The sequence below is a fragment of the Aspergillus nidulans genome, chromosome V, assembly GCF_000011425.1.
Source record: "Aspergillus nidulans FGSC A4 chromosome V".
NCBI lineage: Eukaryota > Fungi > Ascomycota > Eurotiomycetes > Eurotiales > Aspergillaceae > Aspergillus > Aspergillus nidulans.
The window spans coordinates 563841-590564 of record NC_066261.1 but is presented as its reverse complement, the minus strand read 5'-3'; the positions used below and the strand labels follow the sequence as shown (position 1 = coordinate 590564).

Below are 26724 nucleotides of genomic sequence, written 5' to 3'. Positions count from 1 at the left end.
TTCGGCTCCACCTGTGATCGCATTGATCTAGATGATTGACTCTGTGACATATCCGCATGTACACACAATCTGAACACTCGGGAAATGGTCTTCAAGGTCATCGTTGTTGGCGGTGGAATAGCCGGCCTCGCAGCGGTAGCAACCCCTTCCAAGTTTGCAAGAACAGGCTAACACAGACAGTGACAGGCAATCGCCCTCCGGCAGCATGACAGGGAGGTAACCGTACTCGAGCAATCTCCCATCAGCGAAGAGATTGGTGCTACGATATCTCTCCAGCCAAACGCATCAAAAATTGTTGAAGGACAATGGGGCCTGGCGGCGAAGCTTAAGGAGCGCGGCTCCATGGTTGACGAGGCTTTCAAAGTTTATAATCTAGATGGAGAACTGCAGCTGCATATACCTCTCCAGACAAAAGGAAAGTACGGCGCGGAGAGGGTGATGTATCATCGTGCAGATCTGCATGAGGCTTTGAGAGAGCGGGCAACATCGCATGCATTCCCTGGCAAAGCGGCCACAGTCCGTACTTCAAGCAAGGTTGTCAACTGTAATTGTGAAGAAGGAACTGTAGCGCTAGCCAGCGGAGAGGTCATCTCTGCGGATCTGATCGTTGGCGCAGATGGCATCAAAAGCGTTGTTCGCGAATCTGTCCTTGGAAAGAAAGTCATTGCGCGGCCTACCGGACTCTCTGCGTACAGAATGATGATCTCAGCAGAATCCCTGCAACGGGAGGCCGACTTTGCTAAAGTCATTGATCCACGGAGGGGATGCACAACAATGGTGATCGGCCGGGACAGGCGCTTGATCATGGGTCCTGCAAGGTGCGGCACGATCTATGGCATTGTTGCTCTTGTGCCAGATGAGAATATGAATGAAGATCCAACAAGCACGAGCTGGACAACAAAGGGAGATCACGATAAGATGATGCAGTCCTTCGCAGATTTTCCAGACTGGGCACAAAAGCCTCTCCTCCTTGCAAAATCATCCAGCCTAGGGCTCTGGCAGCTCCGAGACCTGGATCCTTTGCATACGTGGTATCGTGGCAGAGCGATCTTGATCGGCGACGCAGCCCATGCGATGTTACCTACTCAAGGCCAAGGAGCCAGTCAAGCGATTGAGGATGCTGAAGCGCTTGGAGCGTTCTTTGAGGAGTTTGAGAAATCAGCCTCAGCCAACGCTATGGATGCTATAGCCAGGGTGAACGAAGCTATATTCAGATGCAGGTATGATCGGACGACGACAATTCAGTTGTATAGCCGCCACGCTGCTAAGCCAGCCTCGGAACCTGGAAGTCGCCGGGTGCATATGAACCCTGCAGAGTTTATGGATTATAATTGTGCTTATAACGGTGCGCTGGACTGGCAAAGACGGCAAGGGGTCGTATTGCATTAGCCTAGCCAGTTTATTTCTCTTCAGGTCAAAATTCCATAGCCATCTCTCCGGTCGATACCGTTGCACTCCATTCCCCATTCATCGCAAAGGTCCCGGATACGGTAGTCGGTGAAAAGCCCAAAATCGTCTCCCATGTTTCGTAGCATCTGAAGTATGTCACTTCGTTCTTGAGGATCTGTTAAGTGGCGACCGGCGACATAAAGCGGTTGTAGCATGTACTTTTGAACTCTTTCGCTCGGCATTGCTTGCACTATGGCCATGATCTCTAGTGCATGCTTTCTTAGCTCCTGTTGAAGCGCATTACATGTCGCTATTAATCCATTCTCGATACCATGTGGCCGAACGGCTATACTGTTTGGGCGGTTGGCAAGAAGAATGATCCGCGACATATGATAGAAAGCCACAGTCATAGCACAAATGTCATTCGCGAACCATGTCTCCCTCGATATATTCCCCCTCGAGCAAGGGTCTATACTATCTCCAGGGTTAGGCCCATTAGGAGTCCAGGTAATAGGAATGTAGAACGATGACGGCACAGCACCCTGCCAACGATCATATTCCTCACTGATCAAAGTCCACTTTGTGGCATTGCCAAAATCTAAATTGACCAGGCGGCACATTAACCTTATCAGAGCCTTGAAAAGAATGGTTTCAAATAGACCGTCATGTCGAGTTTCGGGCAGAAGGTTGCCGTATGCATCAACCGGAAGGCCCATTTTGCACCAAAGGACAATGTCGTCGGGATCTACTCGAGTCTTACGTTGCGTAACGACTAGGTCAACTGTCAGCGATATTGTTTCCGCATACACTAATAACATACAGGCATTCAGCATATCATTTACGACGAAGAACCAAAAGGTCGCGTCAAGTGCCCTCGCTGGCTGTGGGATTGTGGCGCAGAGGTGGAAAAATGGAGGTTCTGGAAAGTGAGGTTTGAACAGCCGAAAGACTCCGTCGATGTGCCCTGACCAGGCTCTGATTGTAGCATTTACGTCCTCGTATTGACATAAAATGCAGGCTGCTATAATCTGGAAAGACAGACTCTCTTCATCGTTTCCGCATGCGGGCTGGCCGTTGGTTGTCCCCACGCCGTATACATGACCTGGCAATCTCGAGTACGTCCCCCTGTCCCTGCTAGAAAGCTGTTGTGCCAGTAGCTGGATTGCCTTCTCATAATATTTGGCCCCGTACCAGGTAAATCCAAGTTTCGAGTCAATCAGCGCTTTCATCATCGACCTTTGGACATTGGTCTGTCGGATGTGTGATTCCGGGTGCCTAGTTTGACCAAGTTGCTTTGCAGCCAAGGCGCAGGCCGCGTAGCGTACTAGTGGGCTCTTGTCAGATATTGCGACGACGTTCTGGCTAAAGTAAGACTGATCAGTACAAAGATCCATCCATTGTCCAGGACCTTCGCAAAAGTGGCGAAGAAAGAAAGCGGTTTCGCAGCGGTCGTGGTAAGTCTCTCCAGCCTGGGTTGTCGCATCCTCAGGACGCTTGCTCATGCTCGCTAGTGACACTCTCTCCGTCTGGACACGCTTAGGTAGAGGCGGGATGGTCATCGTTTCTGCAGTTAGGGCACGGTCATCCTGATATAGTGGATGTGTGCGCGCCTCACTCGGTTTGCTGTCCACGGCCTTCGGTGCCACAGCGTCTTTCTCTACATAGCACATCAGCAATTCGTAAGCATACATTTTATATTAATTTGGTGATCACCATTCAGCGGATTAGTCTTCCGGGTCAACCCTTCGTCAACATCCTTGTCTTCAGCACGAACAGCACGAGCATCCCGCGATTTCGGTTCCGGCGACGTCTGCGCTAGAAAGGTATAGGAATGCGGTTTGAACAAGCTATCAACAATCCGACAGACGCGACCAGTTTTAAGGCACTGCCCACATTGCGGCGTCTGTTCATCGCACTTGATCTTCCGACTTCGACACTCGGGACTGAATATGACGTATCAGTCGTTAGCAACAATATCCCGCCAGATGGGGGCTGAGTGCCGACCATCCTTTCCGAGACCGTGCCCCCCCTTTGGTGCGCGATCTGATTCCAGACTGATGACAGGTCATCTAACTGCAGTTTCGTACGATTGTAATTGCGGAAGGCGAGAGGGAGGAGACGGTGGCCGTCTACCGTTCTGCGGGGAACCCGTCGGCTATTATGCCGCATCGGGCATCGCCTGTCTTGTCTAGGAGCAATTTCCCCGTAAACATGGCGTCCTTTTGCTTTCTCGGAAGAAGCATTTCTTCAGTGTAGTCAAATCATTTCAGGTATAATCGTCAGCCATCACTCTTCTTACTCTCTGGGTCTCTCAGCTCTAGAGCGACATTAGCTCCCTTGGTTTTGTAGTGGCAGTTTCGCCGGCAAAATATATATCCCTAGGCATTTTTTAGCCGGGCGACACATAATACATAATCCCACGCCGAGATGCTCAATGAAGGTGATAGATTGCTTTCTGTTGCAATTACAGTTGAGTTTACTTCCTTGAGATCATGACAGACCCGTGACAAGTCTATGATCAGAACTCGAACCCACGAGCTGGGTCGTGGGTCAGAACCTGTACCCAAAACCCGCGGTGAGCCGCAAGACCCATATTACATAGAATCTCCACATTAGGCTACATTTCCTGCATAGAAATCGATGATTTCTGCATGGTAGATTTATACGGCATGTTTGTACTATTTGCCAACCCGCAAGTTTAGACACTGTAACCAAGCCCGACCCGTCGTAGGTAAACCAACAATATCCAAGGTCTACTTGCAAATGTCTCTTACAAAGGTCGGCATGATAAACTTCAGCACACGAAAAGAACTCGATTTGAAGTAGCGCTCGCAGTACAGTTACCATGAAACTTCAAGGAGCGACTGGAGCTACGAACTGATTCTGAACACTGGGGCCAACTCTGGCTCTCTCTACGGAGGCCGTCGGATAGGGCTTGATTATGCAAGTCCAGATTTGCAGCTGCAGACTCGGAAGATGATGGTGCAAGATTATGTCACTGCGAGAGCTAATGGCCTTACCTGGAATTGAAGTAAGCACCATGTGCCAGACCCTGTCTAACCCAATAAAAGAAGCCCCTCCCTGGAATCGAACACAATTCGCGTTACCCGTTGCTCTTGAGGTAGCTTGGAAGGATATGCTACTAGGCATCTGTCAAGTGGCTTAGGGAGGGAGAGCGTGGTTCTCCTTGATGGTTATATTTTCATACATCCTTGACAGCCTTTCCCCAGAAATTACATGTTCGACAGTCATTCCCTCTAAATTACAGTATTATTGTCTATTGATACGGAAATGTCATGTGGCCTTCATCGCGTACACCTGGAGTATACGCTGAGGCCTGGCTTACGCCACGTGATATAAGCGGCCTAATATCTGACCTCTCTATGTATTGTACCGAGAGAGATTGAAGAGGATATTTATCGTCATTAAGAAAGAGAGAATCAATCGTCATATGGCGCCCGATCCTTAGTAGGCTACGTTCGTGTAGTTGATACAGCTTCCTTCTGCCCTTTCCCATTGAGCGTTCACAACATCTATGTTAATTATGCATACAAAGAATATAAGTCTTGACGGAGAGGCGAGCTCTAACATGACATGTTCGGCCAGGGAATGGGAGGCACGTTATGACCGCATCAGATAAGTGGACTTTAGGGTTTGCCGACTTGGCCTGACCCAAAGGCAATTTTGAATCCAAAAGGTTAGTGACTCAGGTAAGCTATACAAATCCAGGGTGGTAATCTCGCAGTAATCTGATGGTACAAGTAACTTGGCCTATTTATTCTCTGAGAACTGATTGGTTACTAACCACAAACCAATCAGAGAAGCTATATACTCACAGCCCCATTCTGACAGTGCTTACCCCTCGATGATTTCTGACATAGATGGCAACGACATCAACTTCCTAGGCCTATATTTTTTTCATCCGCGAAACAGCCGCCCTATCGTACTGTTGAATTGCTCATTCCTTAAAGTCTTCAGATGGATCCTCTGTCATGCGCGGCCAGCGTGACTGCAGTCATTCAACTGGCTGGCGCTCTTGCAGACGTCTGTGGAGAATATATTAAAAAAGTCACGAATGCCCAAAAAGAAATCAACTACCTAAATGAAGAGATCACCAGACTTATGAGAATACTAGAGTCGCTTAATGGCATGCTTCAGGGACCCGACAGGGAAAAACTTGCCGCCCTTCACAAGATATCTGATGACGTTGGAACTTGCAAGGTGGTTCTTGAGAATTTGGGAAAGAAGGTCAATCCAGAAAATACGCAAAACTCCTTCAGATGGCAGGGATTTCAAGACTGGAAATGGCCCTTGCAGAGCCAGGAAATAGATGATGCTATTGGCCAGTTAAAGAGGTATACATCACTCTTTGTGGCAGCATTGCAGATTGATCATGTGTGGGTTGCAGATTACATATGCTGTTTCTTTTACGGAATACTTACTTCTACCTTAGGGGATTTACTGACCCAGTTGAACAAAATTTTGACCTGCATGACCTGAAAATCGTGGAAGAGGCCATACATGATTCCTTTGAGAACAAAAATGAAGAGTGTTTCCCTGAAACCAGAACCGAGTTACTTCGTCAAGTTGGAAACTGGGCGGAATCATCTCACGGAAAATGCATATACTGGCTAACAGGTGAAGCTGGTACTGGAAAATCAACAATTTCTCGGACAGTAGCAAGGCAACTCAAAGAAAGAAAGTTATTCGCTGCCAGCTTTTATTTCAGACGGAATGAAGAGGGCAGAAATAACATGAAATCGCTTTTTCTAGCTTTTGCACAGCAGCTGGCGAATGCTGTACCTGACCTGGGACTAGAGATCGAGAGAACTGTGAAAGATGATCCTTATATATCAGGAAAGGCACCTGCGGAACAATTCAGAAAACTCATACTTCAACCCCTCATGACTATGGATCTAGAGCCCGTTATCACTTTGGTGGCTGTAATTGACGCATTGGATGAGTGCCGATCAGATGCTGAAAATGATGATCATGACATTAGGGTTCTTCTGCGCCTTATACCTCAAGTCCAAGAATCAGAGTCTGTACGCCTACGATTCTTCATGACCAGCCGACCTGAGCTGCCAGTCCGCCTTGGCTTTAAAGCTGTTGAAAACAGCCTTCAGAACATGGATCTTCACAGCATCCCTTCATCAGAAACAACTCGTGATGTTTCCATTTTTCTGGAGCATTCCCTCACCCAAATTCGAGGGACTCATGGTCTTCCTGCAGATTGGCCTGGTGAAGAGGCTATAAATGACCTTCTTGCAAGGACGCTGCCACTTTTTATCTCTGCTGCTACTATGTGTCGCTTCATTAGCAGCACCTATGACCCCCAGGACCGCCTCCAGAAAGTTCTGAATGACAAAACCAGCTATGTGTCAGAAATGGCTCGAACATACTTACCAGTGCTTAATCAAGTTCTAGCTGGTCAAAATGAGTGGGAGGCTGCGCGATTAAATCAGAGTTTCAAGGACATAGTAGGCCCGTTGATCGCCCTTGCTACTCCACTCCCAGTCAACGCGCTCTCGCAGCTTCTTGCCTTGAAATCAAGCATCACATCCAACCATGTCAAAAGTTTGTTGAACTGCCTTCATTCTGTATTAATTATACCCGATAACCCAGAATTGCCTGTGCGACCCCGACATCTATCGTTTCGGGATTTTCTTTTCGACAGCACAACCAAGGATAACAAGCAGAGCGAGAAGTTCTGGATAGATGAAAAGGCGATCCACCAGAAGCTTAGTGATCAGTGCCTCAGGGTTATGGAGAGCAAGTTGAAAAAGAATATTTGCATGTTATCCGATGATACACTGCAGCGAAGTGAGATCGATTCTAACTCGGTTAATGAGCATCTGCCAGTAGAGTTACAATATGCGTGCCGGTACTGGACTCAGCACATGATGCAAAGCTGGAACCCAGCTGGGGCTGTTGAAAAAGCGTGTTCATTCCTAAAGAAATACTTTCTTCATTGGATGGAAGTGATGAGTATCCTGGGCGTTATGCCCGAGGTTATTAGAGCGATATGTAGATTACAATCCGGCATTCAAGTAAGTAATTCGCAGGTAATTACAGCCCTCACTAATAAGAAGATCAGGACGATAAAGACTCCGAACTGTCAAAATTCCTCTATGATGCTAGGCGGTTTGTCCTCAACAATCGACATTTAGCAGAGACTGCACCCCTTCAACTTTACTCATCAGGCCTGATGTTTTCTCCTGAAGGCTCAATCACTAGGAGAATATTCAACTATAATCTATCAGGCTGGTCCCAGTTACCTAAGGTCGAACAGACCTGGAGTGCAGAGCAGCAGACTCTTGAAAACCATTTGGGACCGGTTGAGTCGGTGGTATTCTCACCGGATGGCAAGCAACTAGTGTCCGGCTCTTATGATGACACCGTCAAGATCTGGGACCCTGCCACGGGCGAGCTGCTGCAGACCTTGGATGGCCATTCTGGAACAGTCGAGTCATTGGCCTTCTCACCAGATGGCAAGCTACTAGCATCCGGCTCCTATGACAACACCATCGATCTCTGGGACTCTGCCACAGGCGAGCTACTGCAGACTTTTGAAGGCCATCCTCATTCAATTTGGTCAGTGGCCTTCGCACCAGACGGCAAGGAACTAGCATCCGCCTCCGATGACAGCACCATCAAGATCTGGGACCTTGCTACGGGCGAGCTGCAACAGACCCTTGACAGCCATTCTCAATCAGTTCGGTCAGTGGCATTCTCGCCAGATGGCAAGCTATTGGCATCCAGCTCCCTTGACAGCACCATCAAAGTCTGGAACCCCGCAACGGGCGAGCTGCAGCAGAGCCTTGAAGGCCGATCCGGTTGGGTTAAATCGGTGGCCTTTTCACCAGATGGCAAGAAATTAGCATCTGGCTCTGAGAAAAACACCGTCAAACTCTGGAACCCTGCCACGGGCGAGCTGCTGCAGACTCTTGAAGGTCATTCTCAGTCAGTGCGGTCAGTGGCCTTCTCACCAGATGGCAAGCAACTAGCATCCAGCTCTAGTGACACCACCATCAAGCTCTGGAACTCCACCACGGGCGAGCTGCAGCAGACCTTTAAAGGCCATGATCTTTGGATTCGGGCAGTAGCATTCTCACCAGATGGCAAGCATCTAGTATCCGGCTCTGACGATAACACCATAAAGCTCTGGGACCTTGCTACGAGCGAGCTGCAGCAAAGCCTTGAGGACCATTCTCGCAGTGTTCATGCAGTAGCCTTCTCACCAGATGACAAGCAACTGGCATCCAGCTCACTTGACAGCACCATCAAGCTGTGGGACTCCGCCACGGGCGAGCTGCAGCGGACTCTTGAAGGCCATTCCCAAGGAGTTCGGTCAGTGACCTTCTCACCGGATGGCAAGTTACTAGCATCCAACTCTTATGACGGCACCATCAAACTCTGGAACCCCTTAACGGGCGAGCTGCAGCAGACTCTTACAGGCCGATCTGATTGGGTTGACTCGGTGGCATTTTCACCAGATGGAAAGCAACTAGCATCTGGCTATTATGACAGCACCATCAAGCTCTGGGATTCCGCCACAGGCGAGCTGTTGCAGACCCTTGAAGGCCATTCTGACCGTATTCAATCGGTGGTATTCTCACCAGATGGCAAGCTACTAGCATCCGGCTCTTACGACCAAACCGCCAAGCTCTGGGATCCCGCCACGGGCGAGCTGCTGCAGATCTTCGAAGGCCATTCTAAATGGGTTGAGTCGGTGGCCTTCTCACCAGATGGCAAGCTACTAGCATCCAGCTCTTATGGCGAAACTATAAAGCTTTGGGACCCTGTCACAGGTGAGCTGCTGCAGACCCTTAATGACCCTGATGAATCAGCTGGGTCAGTTGCCTTCTCGCCGGACGGAAATCGACTAGCATCCGTCGATATTTTCGACACCAAGATCTGGGATCCCGCCACGGGGGAGCTGTTGCAGGCTCTTAAAGGCCATTCCAAATGGGTCTGGTCCCGAACGGGAGCTGGGATATCTATATTCCTTGATCAATGGCTTTGTCTTCAGGAGAAAAGGATACTTTGGCTACCACAGTCATATCAGCCGTTCTGCATTTCCGTGAATGATGGAGTACTTGTCCTCGGTCATTCGTCTGGGAGGGTTTCTTTTATCCAAGGGCCAAGATTCTTGATCGAGTCAGAGGAAACCTAGGCGACAGTTCTTTCATTTTCTGATTTCTTTTCCAGAAGGAGGGTCTGGGAAGTTTAGTATATCTGTATCATTTTTATTGGAAGAATACACAGGACATTTCTACCAGCTTCCTCGAGCAGAGCTCGTTCCCCCACTGCCATCTCTTTGGAGCTGTGGCTGGCTAGAGGACACATGCCTTTGATGAGTTATATTAACGTGCCCTGTCGGCTTTGCTCAGACACAAAGATGTCTTTAAGCTGCATGAATATATTTCACAACAGCAATCTTTGAAGATGTTTTGAATTATTCCACTTTCGTAGATCATCGCCTTAGTGTCGCATAAGACAGAATGTGCCACCGACCTCGGATCGCCATATCAGGCACCATAGCTTGAACAAGTTTTGCGAAGGAGAAGAAAATATACATATCTAGCATCAATTAGAAGCTGAACAGTTGGTGATCATTGACTTTGATTATTAATGAGAGCTGTTGCAGATTTACGATGTACGCAGCCACTGTCCCTATTCGGCCATTTTTCATCAATTTTTATAGAAGAGTGCATTTATAGTGCTTTACTTCCTAGCTTAGAGTTTGCTGATCCATGATACCTTTTTGAGGTTGAAAGGCCTCATTTACCTGCATATTTAGTAAATTCCGACCCATTGTTCGATCATTGGATTGGACCGTTCGAAAAATATCCGAAGAAAGATTGATAACTCGTTAAAGTGTACTGTATCGTCCAAAGCCTGTTACTTCTTCGTGCTGAATAATTTCCTGTATTCGAGTTCGATACTGCTATTCGTAAGAGATGTACTAAGTAATGGTCACAGGTGGAGATTCGTCAGTCAAAACAACGCAACTCACACCCATATCCACATCCTACCGTACACTCTTACGTCGGTCAGTTCTGAAAATATGAACCTGGTAACGAGATTCTTTAGTATTCGAGTTACATCAACAGAATGATTCAATGAGAAACGCTTCCAGGGTGTCATCAAGACTAATCCCAACATGTGCGTTTTTGTTCCTTATCCAGCTGGCATGCTCGTGGATATACCCGAGTTCGGAAAAATACCTCAACGTCGGGAACGAAAGTCAACAATGATTGGTTTCCAAAGTTTTTGAATGGGATCGGCATGCTCTTCCCCGCCGAATTACCCGTATTGTCATCAACAGCCCGCTATCTTGGAGCCGGTTAAATCCCGTATTCCGGCTATATACCCCGCAGAATCCCCCACGCTCTAGCGCGAGTGTGGGGAGGTAAGAATAAATATTGGGGGCGAGCCGTCTCGTCCTTATGGAAGGCGTCCGCCGTGGTCAAGCCTTAGTATTGGCATTCCAATTACCATGGGCTCACCAGACGCTAAAAAGCCATTTTTCGGGCTTCGTGGAGGCTGGCTCACCTTTTGGCTCACAGTGGCATGTGCTACTGACATGACCCTTTTTGGTTACGATCAAGGCGTGTTTAGTATGTCGCTTTGAACAGGGGTGAATTAGAGCAACAGCTGATAAACGATCACAGGCGGAGTGACAGTGACGCAGGACTTTCTCGAGCTCCACGACCTAGTCGGACCCTCAAGAACCCAAGTGCTTTCGACAGTGACCGCAATTTACGATATTGGCTGTTTCTTTGGCGCGATTGCTGCCTTTACATGTGGCGAGCGGCTTGGGCGGAAGAAGGCTATTTTGCTGGGAACGACGATCATGGCAATTGGAACTATTATCAAGGCGAGCTCATACAGTCTCGCCCAGATGTTTGTTGGTCGGATCGTCCTTGGGTATGCTATTTATGCCTCCCTCGAGTTCAAAACCGTCTAATACTGAGATTCTGGGGTCCAGTATAGGAAACGGTATCAATACCACGACGGCCCCTGTCTGGCAGACCGAAACCGCGCACCACAAGTGGAGAGGGAAGTTGGTCATCTTCGAGCTGGTAATGAACATCGCCGGCTTCTCTTTGGTGAATTGGATCAACTATGGGCTCTCGTTCCGTGGAGGCGCGGTGGCATGGCGGTTCCCTATCGCCTTCCAATTTGTCTTCATTGTCATTCTCTTTGCAACGGTCCCCTGGCTTCCCGAGTCACCTAGGTACGCGTGTATTAGAGTGTCTGTTTCTTTCTTGGAACCAAGGCTGACGATCTTTAGATGGCTCATGGAACAGGGCCGTGAAAAAGAAGCAGTAGAGATACTGGCCGCGATTGAGGACAAGCCCGTAACTGATTCCTATATCCTGACGCAGCGCAATGAGATTCGCTTCAGTGTCCAGTACGAACGGGAGAATGCGCCTACCTGGACCGAACTCTTCCTTCGCAAAAAGGGAACTAACGATACCAAAAGCCTTCGACGGCTCCTCCTGGGCGCCGGCACACAGTTCATGCAGCAATTCGAAGGAATCAACATCATGTCCTACTACATGCCGCTCATTCTCATCAACGCGGTCGGCTTGTCGGAGAGTATGGCCCGGCTTTTATCTGCGTGCAATTCAGTATCGTATCTGCTCTTCACCTGCCTTGCCGTGCCGTTGGTCGAACGCTGGGGCCGAAGAGGGCTGATGCTCTTCTCTACTGCCGGGCAGGGCTTTTCATTCCTCGTCATCACCATCCTGCTGCGGTACGCGGAGACAAGCCCTGACAAAGAAAAGATCGCCTCGGCCTCGATTGCATTCTTCTTCCTCTACTTCATCTCTTTTGGAATGGGTATGCTAGGTGTTCCGTGGCTCTACCCAACTGAGATCAATTCGCTTCCTATGCGGAATAAGGGCGCCGCTGTCGCCACGGCCACAAACTGGATGACCAACTTTGTCGTCGTGGAAATCACTCCCATCGGTATTCAGAATATCGGCTGGAGATTTTGGATCGTCTGGACAATCTTTAATGCCGGCTTCCTGCCGGTCATTTACTTTTTATACCCGGAAACCGCAAACCGCACGCTGGAAGACCTGGATTCTTATTATCGTACTAACCCATCCCTGGTTGTTACAGGGGACCCTGATGCGACTTGCGTCAAGCGGCCGCTCAAATATATCCAGCATGAGGATGAGGAGCTGCAGAAGAATGCAAAGGGGATATCAATGGAAGTCGAGGAGGTTATAAAATCTGAACCCCAAACGTATAGCTAGATGGCAAATCACTCTTTAAAGACTAGGTCGTGATCATAGTACCCATTCACACCAGTCAATTGACCATAGCTAGTTTTATCGTGACCTTGCGTAGACGTTTCCAGGTTGAACCTTGTAGAAAAATAGCTTGAAAGACCCAGTACAGTGTAAACCGAGCTAGTGTGTCCGCAGTATGGTATGAAACAAGCCTTTAGGAGTATAATTTGTGATTGAAAGTTTCCTACTGACTAGATGGCTCGATCCTCTATAAAATTAGGTGGGACATACTCGATTCAGTGTATGATGATTGACCAACATCTTGCTTTCGACCTGCTGCAGTGACCCACGGTATCAGACAGTCGAAGAACGGGTCCGTAGAGATAGATCGCCTTGGTCCGTCTTGGGAAAGGCCTTCACGCGGCCTCTGCGCCTTCTAATCTCTCACCCTAAATACAGATCGATAGTATCATCTCCGCTTTTGACTATGGCATCCTGTACATTGTTCTCTCGACGTTCTCCTCTCTGTGGATCGACCAGTATGGTGTCAGCGTTGAGCTTAGCGGATTGCATTACATCGCAACTGCCCTGGGTGATATGGCCGGGAACCAAGCCACTGCCTTGCTCATGGACATGCATTACAAGCGGCGGAGCCATCTTGCACTCCGGATCCTGAATCACGTCTCCCACTCACCCTCTTTGGCGCCCTCCTGGCCCCGGACGGTCTGTTTTTTTTACGGCTGGGCCGCCGCGTACAGACTGCACTGGGCCGTCGTTGATTTGGGTACTTTCATTGCGCTATTCGGGCTGCAGAGTACTGGGATGCCAATGCAAGCATATATTATTGAGACATACCCTCAGCACACTAGTAGTGCTGCGGCCGTTAGCCAGTTGCTGCGGAACTTAACAGCATTTGTTCCCGCTGCTTGCTCCCAGAATGTATACTGTTCTAGGATATGGGTGGGCAAATAGCACGCTAGCGATTGCAGGTTTGGTACTTGGGGTTCCCGCACCATTTGTGCTTTGGTGCGTTGGGGGAGGTTGAGAAGAAGGATGAGGAAGAGATATTAGGGGTTTAGGTTAGAAAGTAAGGGACCTGGCCGTTATCTAGAGCCGAAGACTAGTTATCGAACAGTACCGGTCGCTTCCAGATTCATGTCATGGCTAGGATATGCAAGCCGTACCATCTTTGCGCTCAAAGCTAAGATAACATTCTCTTGAGATGCAGCTCGCAGCAAAGCGCCAGCCTACAGGCGAAGTACCAGTCAGCCAGTCAATGATTTATTGCTTGGTCCAGGCTGGCTGGGAGTACATCATGCGCACAGCAGCAATAGCTGCTGTTTGGTAGGCATTTAGTTTCCCCGTGTCACGGCGCAGCATCTCTGACTGCTTCGTCAGGATAGTCGGTGCGTGGGTCGCGTCGAAGACACGAACGAGACGAGGATCATGATAGCCTGGAAAACTGACGTCGACCAAAACATCCATCGCCAGGTTGTGCGGCCGGCCATGAAGCCACCGATGCTAGGTCCTGCACCTGCGTCAGCAACTCACAAGGCCAGATAGTGAGTGATAAATGGTGAACGGTACCAACAGCAGCCCCCAATAAACGAATTAGCAGGTACGCTCCTAAACTCCGGCCCCGTTCTTGATCATGCCAGATATCCCGTAACACCCCGCTGGCAAGCGCAAGATCGTACTCGCCCCGAACCCCGCCGCAATGAGCAACTTCTTACTATTCGCGAACCCGCATACTAGGTTCTACACGAGGAACCAGATATTGCTGGCGTGAAGCATCGGTTTTCGGCCGTAGACTTCGGACAATGCTCCGATCATCAGGTGCCCGATTGCGGTTGCTAGGAGGTAGATTGATAGCGCCATTGCTGATTCAGTGGAGGATTTATTAAGTTCCTGGGAGATTAAAGACAGCGCCGGCGCCATGATCGTGGAGACCATGATCCGATTGAAGCCCGTCGCGGAGAGGACATCGGTCACGGCCCATTTCTTGCCCCTTGGCCAGTTCTTCGGGTCGATTCGGTCGGACAAAGAAGTGAAAGAGACAAAATAGGCATCGATGTCGTTTTCTTTTGTGTAGTTATGTTGAATGGTGACCGGGTTTGGTTCAATGTTCGCTTGTGTAGGGGTAATTGCTCCTATGCGGTCATTGGAGGAAGCGTCCGTAGGGGGGTTAGTGGACTTCATGTTTCTTCAATTGCTTAAAAGAATTTTATAGAAGGTTCTCAGGGTGATTATATAAATTCCGGCACAGAGCCCTCACAAAAACTCCATGTTATTCAGCCCAGTACTACGCACCAGATATCCTCCGGTTTTCGGCGCCTTTCAAGATTTCTCCCCAGATCTGATAAGATTGATCAAAAACTAAAAAACCGGCGATGTCATCTTACGACCCGGGCAGACCGGCAGGCTGATATAGAAGGTTTCTATATGTTGACTGAGTATGAACTCACATAAGCACTAGTCAGGATTTCCCTAGTGGTGCCACTACCTACATGAAGCCTGGTAAGAGCGTCTCCTCTCTGTCCGGATAACGGCGCTAAACGGTTAGATACCCTAACGGTCTGTTGAAAGCAGGGCTGGACACGGCGTTCTGTCGTGCAGAGAATCGCAGTTGCCTATCCAATTAAGTGCAACCGCGGTGAGATCAAGCCCTCCAGCTCGAATCTCGAAATGAAGAGGCAATAACTGACTAGATATATGTGCTAAGTTTATTTTGATTGAAAAACCCACTTGTTTTCTTGAAGAAGTATTCTCGTTAATGGTTACAATAAAGGGTTTAACAACTAGCTTCTAGAGCACGAAAATGGGAAGGGGGTATTATTAACTGTTCCATCCTAATTCATAGTTTCTGCACAGTATAAATGCATACTTAGGTAACTTTCGGGGTGATGTCGTATACTGTTGATGCAGGAAGGATTATACCTACGCCACGGGACGTGACTAGGCCATAAGATGTCAAGCCGTGATCCAGGATCTTAGACCCCGGCTAATTGAAAAGTGTAACTCCTATCTCAGTTTTGAACATTGTAGTTGCGAACCCTAAGCTGCGGAAATCACCAAATATTTCAGATCCTCCGTATTTTCAAGACTCAATCCCATCCAACAAGAGACGGGCTCTATCAAAAACGGCGACTGCGGGAACTGGATCTCAAGAACAGCAAATCCACGTTCGAAATATCCGTCTTTACCCTGATTTAAGAGAAGTCTGGTGTAGGCTGTGCGGGAGTCGAGTGCGGAGTCGGAACACTCGGGAGCTCTCCATGGACACAATACGCGTGGCCGGGTCTCAGGTTTGAGCAGTCCTGTCTGAGGCTTGGGTTCCAGAGCCGTAACTCCTGGACGGAAATGCCATAGATCGACGCGATTTGGTTACAGGTGTCTCCAGAGTGAACAACGTACCACTAAGAACAATGTTAGTAGATTGGCAATGGATTAGCCGAACTTGCCTACCTCGTAACAATTAGAAGTAGTTCCACTTGTCGTGGGCGCAGGCGCAGAAGCGTACGTCGAAGTCGAGATGGTAGTCGTTGTCTGGTCCCAGTCCCGGGTTGGAGAGACGCAGTAGTAGAGACCCGGGACAAGATTCGTGCAATCAGCGTCAATGGCTGGGTTGATATCCCTGAAGAGCTGATAGTCAATGCTGAATCGGTCGGCAATCGAGTCACAGAAATCGCCCGGTTTTACTCCATAGTATAGCCCACAGTTCTTCGTCGTCCCGTGAGGGACAGGACCAGGTGGCTCTACGATCGAAGTAGCGTAACCCCTTTTTTGTAACGTCGTCGGGGAAGCAACAAATGTTGTAGTCGGTGAAGGGGTTGGTAGGGCCACGCAGACCTCGTCACCAGCCTGGAGGTTCGTACATTCGGGATTGATGTATGTGTTCCACTCGAGAAGTTCCTGAATGCTGAGAGAGTTGGCCGCCGCAATGTCCATGCATAATGCCCCAGGCTGTACAGGGTACAGCTTACAAGGCTCAGGTAAGCATAAAACTTGGCCGACTGTATCCTGGTTAGCATATCAGGGCCTGAAGCGCGGAGGTTTGGTACTACCTCTCAGGTCAGCACAGTCGGGCCGAACGTGATTAATCGCGACCAATAAGCCCCGTGGAACGCTATGCGCACTTGCGATCTTTGCGCAGGTATCTCCAGAAACTGCAGTATAGGTCCTGTTCGTGGAGCAATCAGCGGGTGGTTCCCGAGCATCCAAGCGAATGGCACTGCTCTGCAGGGCAAGCAGAAGGGTAGGTAGAAGATTAAGCCTAAGTGAGATGGCCATCATAGTTGATAATGCGGCAAAGTAACGAGAGAATGAACGGTCAGTGCCTGGCTTTTGGCGGAAGTAGCAGGGGATGGGCGACGTCTAATATACCCCTTACTGCTGGCCCTGGGTCACAGCATAACAGAACACGGGTGCCCGATCCGGATCGATGTACTGTAACATTCAATCAAACTGGTCTATATCTGGGAGCAAGCTTGCTGCATCCGTGCTATGTTTGTGCTTCCCGTCATCGGGTATAATGTTTCACGAAAAGCGGAAGACCACGCGCCGTTTCATTACAAGGCTTTGAAGCCGAGCTTAGAGATCTCATGTTCGCGTTAAAAGACATCGTTGTAATACGGCTATACAATGGGGCGGGATAGTGTGGCATGAAACTTGCGACTTAGTAGGGTTATAAGCCCCTTCAGAAAGACCGTATAGACTCCCGCCTCATCCTGGCTGTTGTACGGGAAAAACCATGTTGGGTACTAATATGCTGGCACCAAGACCAAGAGTTCACTTTTGGCATGCTGTGTGAAGCGAGTTGTATAGTTGGCACAGTACGACTAACTTTCCCCACGTAATAGCTGTGCATTGTATACTCCAAGGCACGCCTTGGATCAGTTGAATTGGGGTTGGGTGTCACCAAGGTGCCCGCCTATGTACGCAGGAGATTGGTGATACCTTGGCTTTGATTAGTTTATGGTGTAATATGTCAAACGTTTACTGTGGTATCCACTAGGTAGCAAGATTATATTCACAAGAGGAGCCGGAATGAGGAACAAGCGGCCAAATGGGCGCAAGGTTCGATCCGTTCCTTCAATTCATAGATTGATAATAAGTATATTGTCCATGATAGTGATAACCAGCCTATTCTCTTCATTTTTGATGGCGAAGACCGTCTCTGGATCATGTAAATATCCGCGATAGCGTTTCAACCGTGCGGTAGGTGAACCCAGCCTTGAATTCAAGCCCTATCGCCTCCTGACGCAATTGAGCCAACTTCGTGTCACATTGGCTAAGTGCGCGTGAGGTTTGCTGTAAAGTACGATAGCATGGACGGCATCCGCGATATGGAGGACAATAGCAGCTGCAATGGGATGCATCGCCATAAGGAGGTACAGTCTCTTGATTCGTCAGTATCAGCTTCTCATTGAGAGAATCCTTGTAGGCAGCCTACGACCTCATCTCCTTATCAACGCTTGGGGTTTTGGTAACGATAGCAGACTGGACACGGTCAACCTCGTACCGACGAATCAGCTCGTTTCGCTTTCGGCTTTTGATCGCGAAAATAGGAGGGTGGGGTGAAATGATTGGATTTTGCTTCTGGCCCGGCAGCATAAACCTCCCACAACTTGCCAGACCCGCTAGCCCTTCCCTGTGTCCTATCCACAGCTCTCGTGGGTCTGCTGGCGCTATCAGGCGACCCTTCTAATCCTCCGTACCCGGTCTGTCTCCTGGTGCGGCTGTTATCTTGTGACGTTCTTTGAGCGGGCAGCGAGATGGGCCTGAAAAGAGCCGGTTCTAGGGTCAGTTCAAGAACCACTCGGCGTTCTGCGAACCATGAAAGCAAGATTTGCGTCATACAGACAAGAAGCGTTCTGGAAAGCCAGAAAATGCACTTGGAAAGATAGCAGCAAGTGTTCTGCTTTCTTTTGTCTTGAGCGACTCATCAAACAGTTGTAGTGCCTGATTAGGACAGTGTCATATGCATCAGGCACTGCATAGTACTAGCGTGGTCTCTGCTGTGTTTGATTGCTTCCTCACACAACACAGATGAAACCCCCAAGTCTCATCAGCCCATTTGTCAGAATGCAGAGCTAAGGAGTGTGTGACTCTTAGGGACGCTGCTTTGCAATGCTATGTATCACAGATAGCTTCCGAGCTTGGGCTACGACTTGCAATGACGCCGCCAGGATAACTGACGCAGCGTCTCAAATATCCCTTGGGGACTTTTATAGCTCCCAGCAGACACTCAGTTTACAGCTATACAAAGCAAGCTGAGACTGGCCTTACTCTCAGTCACTCTTCTCTGCTAGCATAATGGACGTTTTGGTGAGATCCTGCGTCTCGATTCATCCGGCGGTCCTCGTCTGTCGTCTCTCTTCCTGACTGTTTGAAATCAGTCGAGGATAATGGCTGCTACCGTGAGCTTCATTGACTGGAACTCCTCGCCGTGCCTGAATGTTTGCCTGAAACCATTTTCATTAGCTGCCTTATGGAGGAGAGAAGGTCAAATAAAACCATGACAATTCAACCAAACACATCCCACTACTGAACCCTAGCCGTATACGGAAGGGGATTAGCATAATATACATGTATCGTAGTATGGGAGTTCTCGGGGAGCACAAGGTGAGATACTCCTTGATTACTTTATAGTCTATTTCTAGTTGAATGCAATGTGCCTGTCGTATAACCATAAAGCAAAACCATGAGCTTGGAGCGAACTTTCCTCCCTCTCAGAGAGAAACAACAAGCTGGTGTTCTCCTTGTGGTAGATGGATCTCGCTCTTCGAAGAGACTCGTACCTTTGTGGGCAGTCCTGCAACGACCCTGGCACCAACAGGAAGAACCAGCCTACAGTTCGTACTCGTTGGGATCCTCACATCCAATCTGACCTTTCCAGATTCCCCTCTCTCAAATCGCACTTTGATCAGCCCGTACGGACAGTCAACCTCTCCCTCCACAAGTCCAAACTCACTCACAAACGGTGGCCGCAATGTCCACGTTTTATACGCATCCCCGACCGGCTTCACGCCAAGTACAGCTTCATAGAACCATTCATATATTGTTCCCAGCATATCATGGCACTTTGAGCGGCACGCATCTTGCCAGAACTCAAGAAGCGTCGTTTCGCCCCGTCGGAGAAACCGCATATAACTGGGATGCTCTTCCTGCCGCGCCATGGCCAGCACAATATCTGGGCGGTCGACATCCGGTTCTGCGAGTGTGTTCCAAAGGTACTTTAGGCCTATTTCGCCGGCCTCGATGCGATTTCCTGACGCCTCGCAGGCGGACAGGAAGGCTTTTATCACCTCTGCCCGGTGCTCTACAGGAACGAGACCGAATTGCAGAGCGACAGCTTGCGCGACCATCGTGCAATCGTAGGTACCTGGATTGTCGAGTGAGGTGTAGAAGGCGTATGGGCGAGAAGCTTTGTCATTGATCAGGAGGTGCTTGTTATACACAGCATAAATCCGTTCCGCCCACGCGGTGAATTTCGCTTCATCGTCTGCTTGGCCCAGTTCTTTGGCCATTAAGGCAACGTTGCGTAGACATCGGTAGTACACTGCTGTCTCAATGTTCGCCTGGTGGTTCCCGAACGCAATATCGCGGCCCCAATCGCCGAGTCCGTGCTCAATTAGACCTCCTTGTCGCTCTTTTGTTTTCATGTACTCCATGTACCGAATGCAAGGCTGATATATCTTGCCGAATACTTCCGTTGAGCCATAGTATCGCTTGATCAGTTCCGGAAGAAATGCAATTGCGCAGCCCCAAGTGATCGTGTCGTGGAGCGGACCACACATGTATCTGATTTCTGGTGCCATTGTGGGCACAAGACCGTTTGATTCCTGGGTATCGATGATATCGTCCAGGATTTTGGAGTAAACAGCTTCCATATCTCGAACGTACTGAGTCGCCGGTGCAAGGAGTGAAGTTACCTCGAGCCAGCCGAACTTCTCGATTTGTGGGCAGTCTGTGTGGTAGCTGAAGATGTTTGAGGAGAACGTCCAGTAACAGGCATTTATTAGGTCATTCACGTCCTTCCTATCTGTTTTGACGTATCCAAGCTGCCTTGCAGCCGACGAGATGTGTCGAGCACTGACAGAATGGATTGTTGGGAGGTTGTCGGTCTCGTCGAGCGACGCACCTTCAATCTGAATATACCGTGCGCTTGTAAAAGAGAAGTCTGGTGTCCAGATTTCGACCCCAGTCCCTGATAGTATGAGTTTGGAATACACGCCATACTCGAACTCTTTGAACAAAGGATCGGGCATAAACACTGAACCCACATCGTCGACCGTCTCTGAGTACCGGATGATGATCTCTGAGCCAGCAGGCCCACTGACCTCAACACGCGGCATGATACTGGAATTCTGGCCCAAATCGAACATTGTCACCCCGGGCCGGAGCTGCTTGTGCTTAACTGGGGTGAAGAGATTGTGTAGGATAACTGGCGGCTGACTCTGGTATCGAAGTTTGCCTCTAGGCCCAGTCAACGGCTTAGCAGAGGCCCAGGTGCTATCATCATAGCCTGGTGTATCCCACCCAAATGGATACCCCCGCCGGTCATGATCTTCAGAGGCATATATATTGGCCAGCGTCGTCGCGCTCTTGCGCACCTTCCAGCTTGGGTCAGAAATGATCGTTTCATGGGAACCGTCGTCATAGTGCACATGGATCTCCGCGAAGAAACACAGCTCATTCCCGTACCGAACGTACGTGTTGTCCTCGTACATTGGCCAGAAGAACCGGTCCCCTTGATCGCCCGCGTAGAAACCGTTACCGACATGTGCTCCGATCACATTCTCCTTCTCGCTCCACTGCGGCGTTACGTTGTAGCCGACGAATTGCACGGTCCGGTGGTAGTTTGTCCATCCGGGGTCGAGAACGTGCGTCGAGGCAGGCTTTCCGTTAACGAAGAGATTGAAGTGACCCAGCCCTGAAGCGAAGATGACTACTTTCTCGACGCGTTTAGCAGAAGACAGTTGGATCGATTTGCGGAGGTATATTGGCTTGTCGCCTCCGTTTCCAATCCAGACGGCTTTCCATCGGTCCGCCTCATTTTCGAACCAGGTGCGGAAGATGAGATTAGTGTGCGGCATCTATTCTGTCAGCTTTAATATATTATCTCCGGAAATGCGAGCACTGACATAAGTTTGGTTCATGCTATACGGAGGAAGTAGCCTCGATGAGCGCGGGTACGAGGTATAAAAATCATTGACAGCGCTCTTCGACTCTTTACCTTCCTGGTCCCAGACTGTCACTTGCCAGTAGTACGTTGTCGTTGACTTGAAACCGGACTCGGGTTTGCATATAATGTTGCGCTGCGCATCGCTCTCAACACGCCCAGAGTCCCAGGCATCCGGCTGCTCCTCGAGACCCTTCTTCTCAGAAGACACTGCTATACGGTAGGCAGTCTGCTCTGACCTCGAACAGCCACCTTCAAGGACCCAGAAGAAACGAATCTCATCAGTGTCGATCCCAAGGGTTTCATGGAAACCGTGAATACCGCACCGAGTGACTTCCATATTGCGCAAACCACCGGCTCGAGTGAGAGGTAGAAGACAACTGCGCCAGCTTCAGCGGATTACAATCCCAGCTTAAAGTAATTCAAGCTGGGTCCACTTCAGCTGCCCATCGGTTTCTGATTGCCCGAGCGCGGTCACCAGCCAGAATGGTTGGACTCGGAAGTGCCGAAGTAGTGCCAACTACCCCAACCCGGGAGGCGACCAAGCCAGCTCCACATGGTTCCCGACTCGTCTTACCGAGATACCCTAGACCTGGCAGATGATTGTATGAGAAGTCTACGTAGTCATTGAGCTCGGGGTATCGTTCCCCGTGTGGCCCCGCATTGCAAAACGTGGCGTCAGGCTCCGCGCTTTACCCAATATGCTAATCGCGTGAAGAGCAGGGTGTTGTCTATATAAAGATGTGCGGTTGCCATCATGCTAGTCGCCAAAGTAGCAACGAGCACTGCGCGCAAACACTATGTTGTCTTTCAAGACTGTGTTCTCGGCCATCTTCCTGGCTGTAGGAGGTTAGCCCCCTTTCAAAGTTTAAGGACTAGGTTTTGACAGGACTAGGTTTCCTCTTCGGCTACGACAGCGGTATCATTACCTCCACTATCTCCCTTCCCACCTTCATCGATTACTTTAGCAACCCCAGCAGCACGGTTACCGGTGGGATCGTCTCATCTTTTCAAGGTGGCGCCATTCTGGGGACAATGGTCAACATGGCCGGCGCCGACTGGGCAGGCCGCAAAATGACCGTCCTTGCCGGTGCCATTGTCTCCGTCCTCGGTTGCGCTCTCCAGGCTGGTGCTGTGAATATGACAATGCTGATCATCGGCCGCTTCATTGCTGGCGTTGCGGTTGGGATGCTTACGTCCACCATTCCAATGTATGCGGCAGAGCTGTCGGAGCCGAAGTGGCGAGCCACACTCTCTGGGTTGCTGCAATGGATGCTTAGTTGGGGATTTCTGGTGGCGCAATGGCTGGGATATGGATGTTCGTTTTCTACCAACGAGTTTTCATGTATAAACCCCCCTCTGTGCGGCCAACAGATTCACTGACTGAGCCTAGGGCGGTTCCCGCTTGCCTTCCAGAATGTGCCCGGCCTGATCCTCATTGCCGGTATATGGTTTCTGGACGAGTCGCCCCGTTGGTTGATGGAAAAGGACAGGCATGAGGAAGCAAAGGCAGTTCTCACTCGGATTCGGAAGGGCGCGTCTGCAGACACTGTCGAGCTGGAATTCCGCGAGATTCGCGATGTCATCGCCGCTGATCGTGCTGTGGGAAATACCTCCTGGAGAACTATTCTCACGAAGCCCTCCTGGCGCCGCAGACTGATCCTCGGCTGTGGTGTTCAAGCATTCGGGCCTCTTTCTGGAATCAACGTCATCAACTAGTAAGCTGGCTCTATGAAATCTGAAAGCAGAACTAACAAACGCAGCTACGGACCTAGGATCTACAGTATCCTTGGAATTGACAATCAGACATCCCTGATGATCATCGGTATTAGCGGTGCACTTTCAATTGTTTACTGCTCCATTGGTCTCTACCTCGTCGACAGAGTCGGTCGTGTCAAGCCACTCTTCGTTTCTGCTCTCTTCCTCGGCGCGGCCCTTCTCGTCAACGCTGTGCAAGCGCAGTACATGGATCAGAACAACGAGAACCAGCTGCGGTCCATGGTGGCAATGAACTTCGTCTTCAGCCTATTCTATACGCCTGTCGGAATCATTTCATGGGTAAGCAAATCCTTTTCTTAAGCTGATTCCATATCATAATTACTACCACCATAGTCGCCGGTACATACTAATTCTAAATCAGGTCTACCCCGCTGAAATCTTCCCTGTGGAGGTGCGCGCCCTCGGTAATGCCCTGACAACATTCACAAACTGGACAGTCAACCTCGTCTTTGCGCAGTTCACTCCGAGCGCACTCGACTCCGTTGGTTTTAAGTACTTTTATCTGTTCTTCGTGCTAAACTTGATTGCGGCTACTTGCTACTACTTCTTCTTCCCGGAGACCAAGGGCCGCACACTCGAGCAGATCGATGAGCTCTTTGGTGACCAGCTTGTACCCCATGCGTTGGAGGACCCTGATGCGGCCTACGCAGCTATGGAGAAGGAGCACGCGACGCATATGGAGGAAAGGGGGGCCAGGGCCTAGCCCCCTTGATGGGCCCCCAGTACGCTCCTCTCGCCTGTCCTACAGCGAGATGCATATAAGCCATCGATACTACTAGTAACTCAGTTGGCTAGGGCTATTTAGTACAATGTAGTGAGTTCGGATATCCCGAGCATCATAATCGGAATTGCAACTCAAAAACCCCGCGTAACATGTACTATTCTTTTCCCACACGCCTTGGTCCAGAATATGTTCCAGCACCAACGGCTCGGAATGCCGTGGTGGAAAGCTAGTAATCTGAACAGAAGCGTGCGAACTACTAAACTAGTGCCTATTTTAGCGTAGAGCTAAAATAGCGGCGGCGAGAGAGCAATTGGGGAGCGAGAACACCGCTGCCAAGTCTGGCGATGGGGCATGGTCTCCGCTTTTCTGCTTGCTACATGGGCCTCAATCGTCGGTGCGGCTTTGTTGAGCCGAGTCGAAGCCGATGGTATATCAAATTCGGTGGAGTACGGGTAAGGTTTGTTCAGTCACGAACATTGACGACGATGGCGGCTTATCGTATGATAACCCATATATATTCTTCCTGACGATATATGTTTGCAGGAAGCAATCGCGTTTAAGGAAATATATATGCTCCCAATACAGCCATCGACGAGTTCTGCCTTTTTCTGCCTATCTGCAGTCAGCTTCTCTTTTTCTACCTCCAGACGAACTCTCTTGGTGAGTCACGCGTGTCCTACTGGGGCAAGGGAATCGGAAATAGCAGGAGCACCGTTGTGGCGTTCAACTCGGCATAGTTCAGCGCGAGGTCGGGAATAGTCACTTAGAGACCAAGTCGATTTAGCACTCGTCACCAGTCATATACTGTCGGGCAAATTCTTTACCAGCTAGCAATAGCTAGGCGATCGTATGGCGCCGCACTCTGGACTCCAAATATAGGTTACTGCTGCCATCGCAGTCCGGATCATATTTGACTCGTATTCAGCCTTTTGTGTCTGATTGTCCATATTACAGAGTCGCTGTGACTGTAACAATTCTTAAAGAAGATTGGCTTGCGGAGTCTCTTGCTGGTTGGTGAGAAACATGAATGCGGCGATGGTCTGAATGCTCCTGAATTTGGTCTGCCACAGATGGGTGAAGACGATAGCTTGTCGCTGACGGTAACCTTTTGGCTGAATAGAGACAGGAAATAGTCCGCGACGTCTTAATAGAAGAGTGCTAGTATTCCGTCAGGCGCTTTGACATTTAGCCCTAACTCTGGCGACCTTTGTTAATCTTGCCGCTCGGCCTTCTGCCTTATATAATGGGCTTACAACCCAACCTTTTTTTCAGAGTGCGCTACCCATCTCAGAGTACAATGTAAGGAGCAGCAGCGACTGGCTTAAAATCCGCCTTCAAGACAGCTTTAAGTATTGATATTCGACAATCGTCATGACATGAAGGAAACACGGTTAAGCGCAATTGCTGCACTGGGCAGCCTAGGTAGAACATCGACATTAGTACGAGCATTATAGTGGTCCGTCCTCAAACACCTCTGAAGAGTCGACAGCGGGAGTCCCTGTAGCCGTCTTAGTAGCGGTTGTCTACCATTGTTTCCAGAGCTTCCTCTGAAGAGTAAGGCTGGGGGCCCAATCTCATCACAACAATGTCATGTCCATTCAACTAGCAGGAGCTCGCCTGACTTTGTTTTGCCTTGTATACCCATATCCCTGTCCTCCGTTTATTGATGATCAAGCAATATATCCTGAGGGCTTCATTCACGGGTTGCAACGGTGTCTTCAGTCTTAAAGGCCTTCACGAAACCAGCTAGTATTGCCTAACTTGGATTGAGATAGACTCTCTTCGCAAAGTCAAGTTATCATTACTGGCAATGACCACTACTGCAATTCTATCATGCCTGAACTCTGACGTGATCTTGAGCTAGACCAGGCCGCAGATACGTCGGACGAGATACGAGGGCCAATGAGTATTTGAAGCCGTAGTATAACTGCTACCGACTGCTGGAGAGTCTCAATATCCAGAGTTCTTCTCTGATCCATAGGTTTGGGCTTCGCTCAGATACTGTGATGCAATGTAAAGCTTTCTCCGCATCCGGACAGGATGTTGAAAGATGTTGAGTCAGCTAGGACTGAGTTTTTGTGGTTTTGACTTCGGCCGGCGACACGAGGCGCCATGGCTGCGAGGAACGTTGGACATAACGTAGAGGACGACCGGAAGGCGAGTTTTTCGTGCTCTGTCTTTATCGCCATTCTGTAATTTAGAATGGTTTGAGTGAATGTAGGTCGAGAAATGGCATGACATGTGGTGATGAAGATATAAAGTCACTTGAAGGCTCCACGGTTAGTCAACGAACAAATAAAGCCCATCAATGTCCCGGAAGCCAGGACATAAACCTGCCATATGGTCACAGCCACTCAGAGCAAGTTATACTAACCTCGGTAAGTGCAGAGAGAGCTGGA

At 49.5% G+C, this 26724-nt stretch overlaps 7 protein-coding genes across 7 annotated transcripts, besides 1 other annotated feature; 4 read left to right on the top strand and 3 right to left on the bottom strand.

The window, feature by feature from the left end:
• Positions 1–26724: part of a sequence feature (contig 1.153 11..403022(1)) that runs on past both edges of the window.
• Positions 85–1331, top strand: ANIA_08470 (uncharacterized protein; the record flags this gene model as incomplete). The annotated part of the gene is made up of 3 exons (XM_676647.1): positions 85–135; positions 187–1220; positions 1316–1331. The coding sequence occupies 3 exons, from the start codon at positions 85–87 to the stop codon at positions 1329–1331; spliced, it is 1101 nt and encodes a 366-aa protein (XP_681739.1).
• Positions 1410–3458, bottom strand: ANIA_08469 (Zn(II)2Cys6 transcription factor domain-containing protein; the record flags this gene model as incomplete). The annotated part of the gene is made up of 4 exons (XM_050612151.1): positions 1410–2197; positions 2432–3040; positions 3079–3332; positions 3394–3458. 4 exons carry the CDS (start codon positions 3456–3458, stop codon positions 1410–1412), a joined length of 1716 nt encoding a protein of 571 aa, XP_050468101.1.
• On the top strand, positions 5368–9565 carry ANIA_08468 (uncharacterized protein; the record flags this gene model as incomplete). The annotated part of the gene is made up of 3 exons (XM_676645.1): positions 5368–5786; positions 5843–7439; positions 7487–9565. 3 exons carry the CDS (start codon positions 5368–5370, stop codon positions 9563–9565), a joined length of 4095 nt encoding a protein of 1364 aa, XP_681737.1.
• Positions 10892–12662, top strand: ANIA_08467 (sugar porter family MFS transporter; the record flags this gene model as incomplete). Its single annotated transcript, XM_676644.2, has 4 exons — positions 10892–11012; positions 11067–11322; positions 11384–11632; positions 11690–12662. 4 exons carry the CDS (start codon positions 10892–10894, stop codon positions 12660–12662), a joined length of 1599 nt encoding a protein of 532 aa, XP_681736.2.
• ANIA_08466 (uncharacterized protein) lies at positions 15848–16928 on the bottom strand (the record flags this gene model as incomplete). The annotated part of the gene is made up of 3 exons (XM_676643.1): positions 15848–16054; positions 16104–16601; positions 16764–16928. 3 exons carry the CDS (start codon positions 16926–16928, stop codon positions 15848–15850), a joined length of 870 nt encoding a protein of 289 aa, XP_681735.1.
• ANIA_08465 (protein rhaF) lies at positions 19370–22162 on the bottom strand (the record flags this gene model as incomplete). The annotated part of the gene is made up of 2 exons (XM_676642.1): positions 19370–21736; positions 21785–22162. 2 exons carry the CDS (start codon positions 22160–22162, stop codon positions 19370–19372), a joined length of 2745 nt encoding a protein of 914 aa, XP_681734.1.
• Positions 22623–24304, top strand: ANIA_08464 (sugar porter family MFS transporter; the record flags this gene model as incomplete). Its single annotated transcript, XM_676641.1, has 5 exons — positions 22623–22671; positions 22712–23140; positions 23216–23529; positions 23629–23880; positions 23963–24304. 5 exons carry the CDS (start codon positions 22623–22625, stop codon positions 24302–24304), a joined length of 1386 nt encoding a protein of 461 aa, XP_681733.1.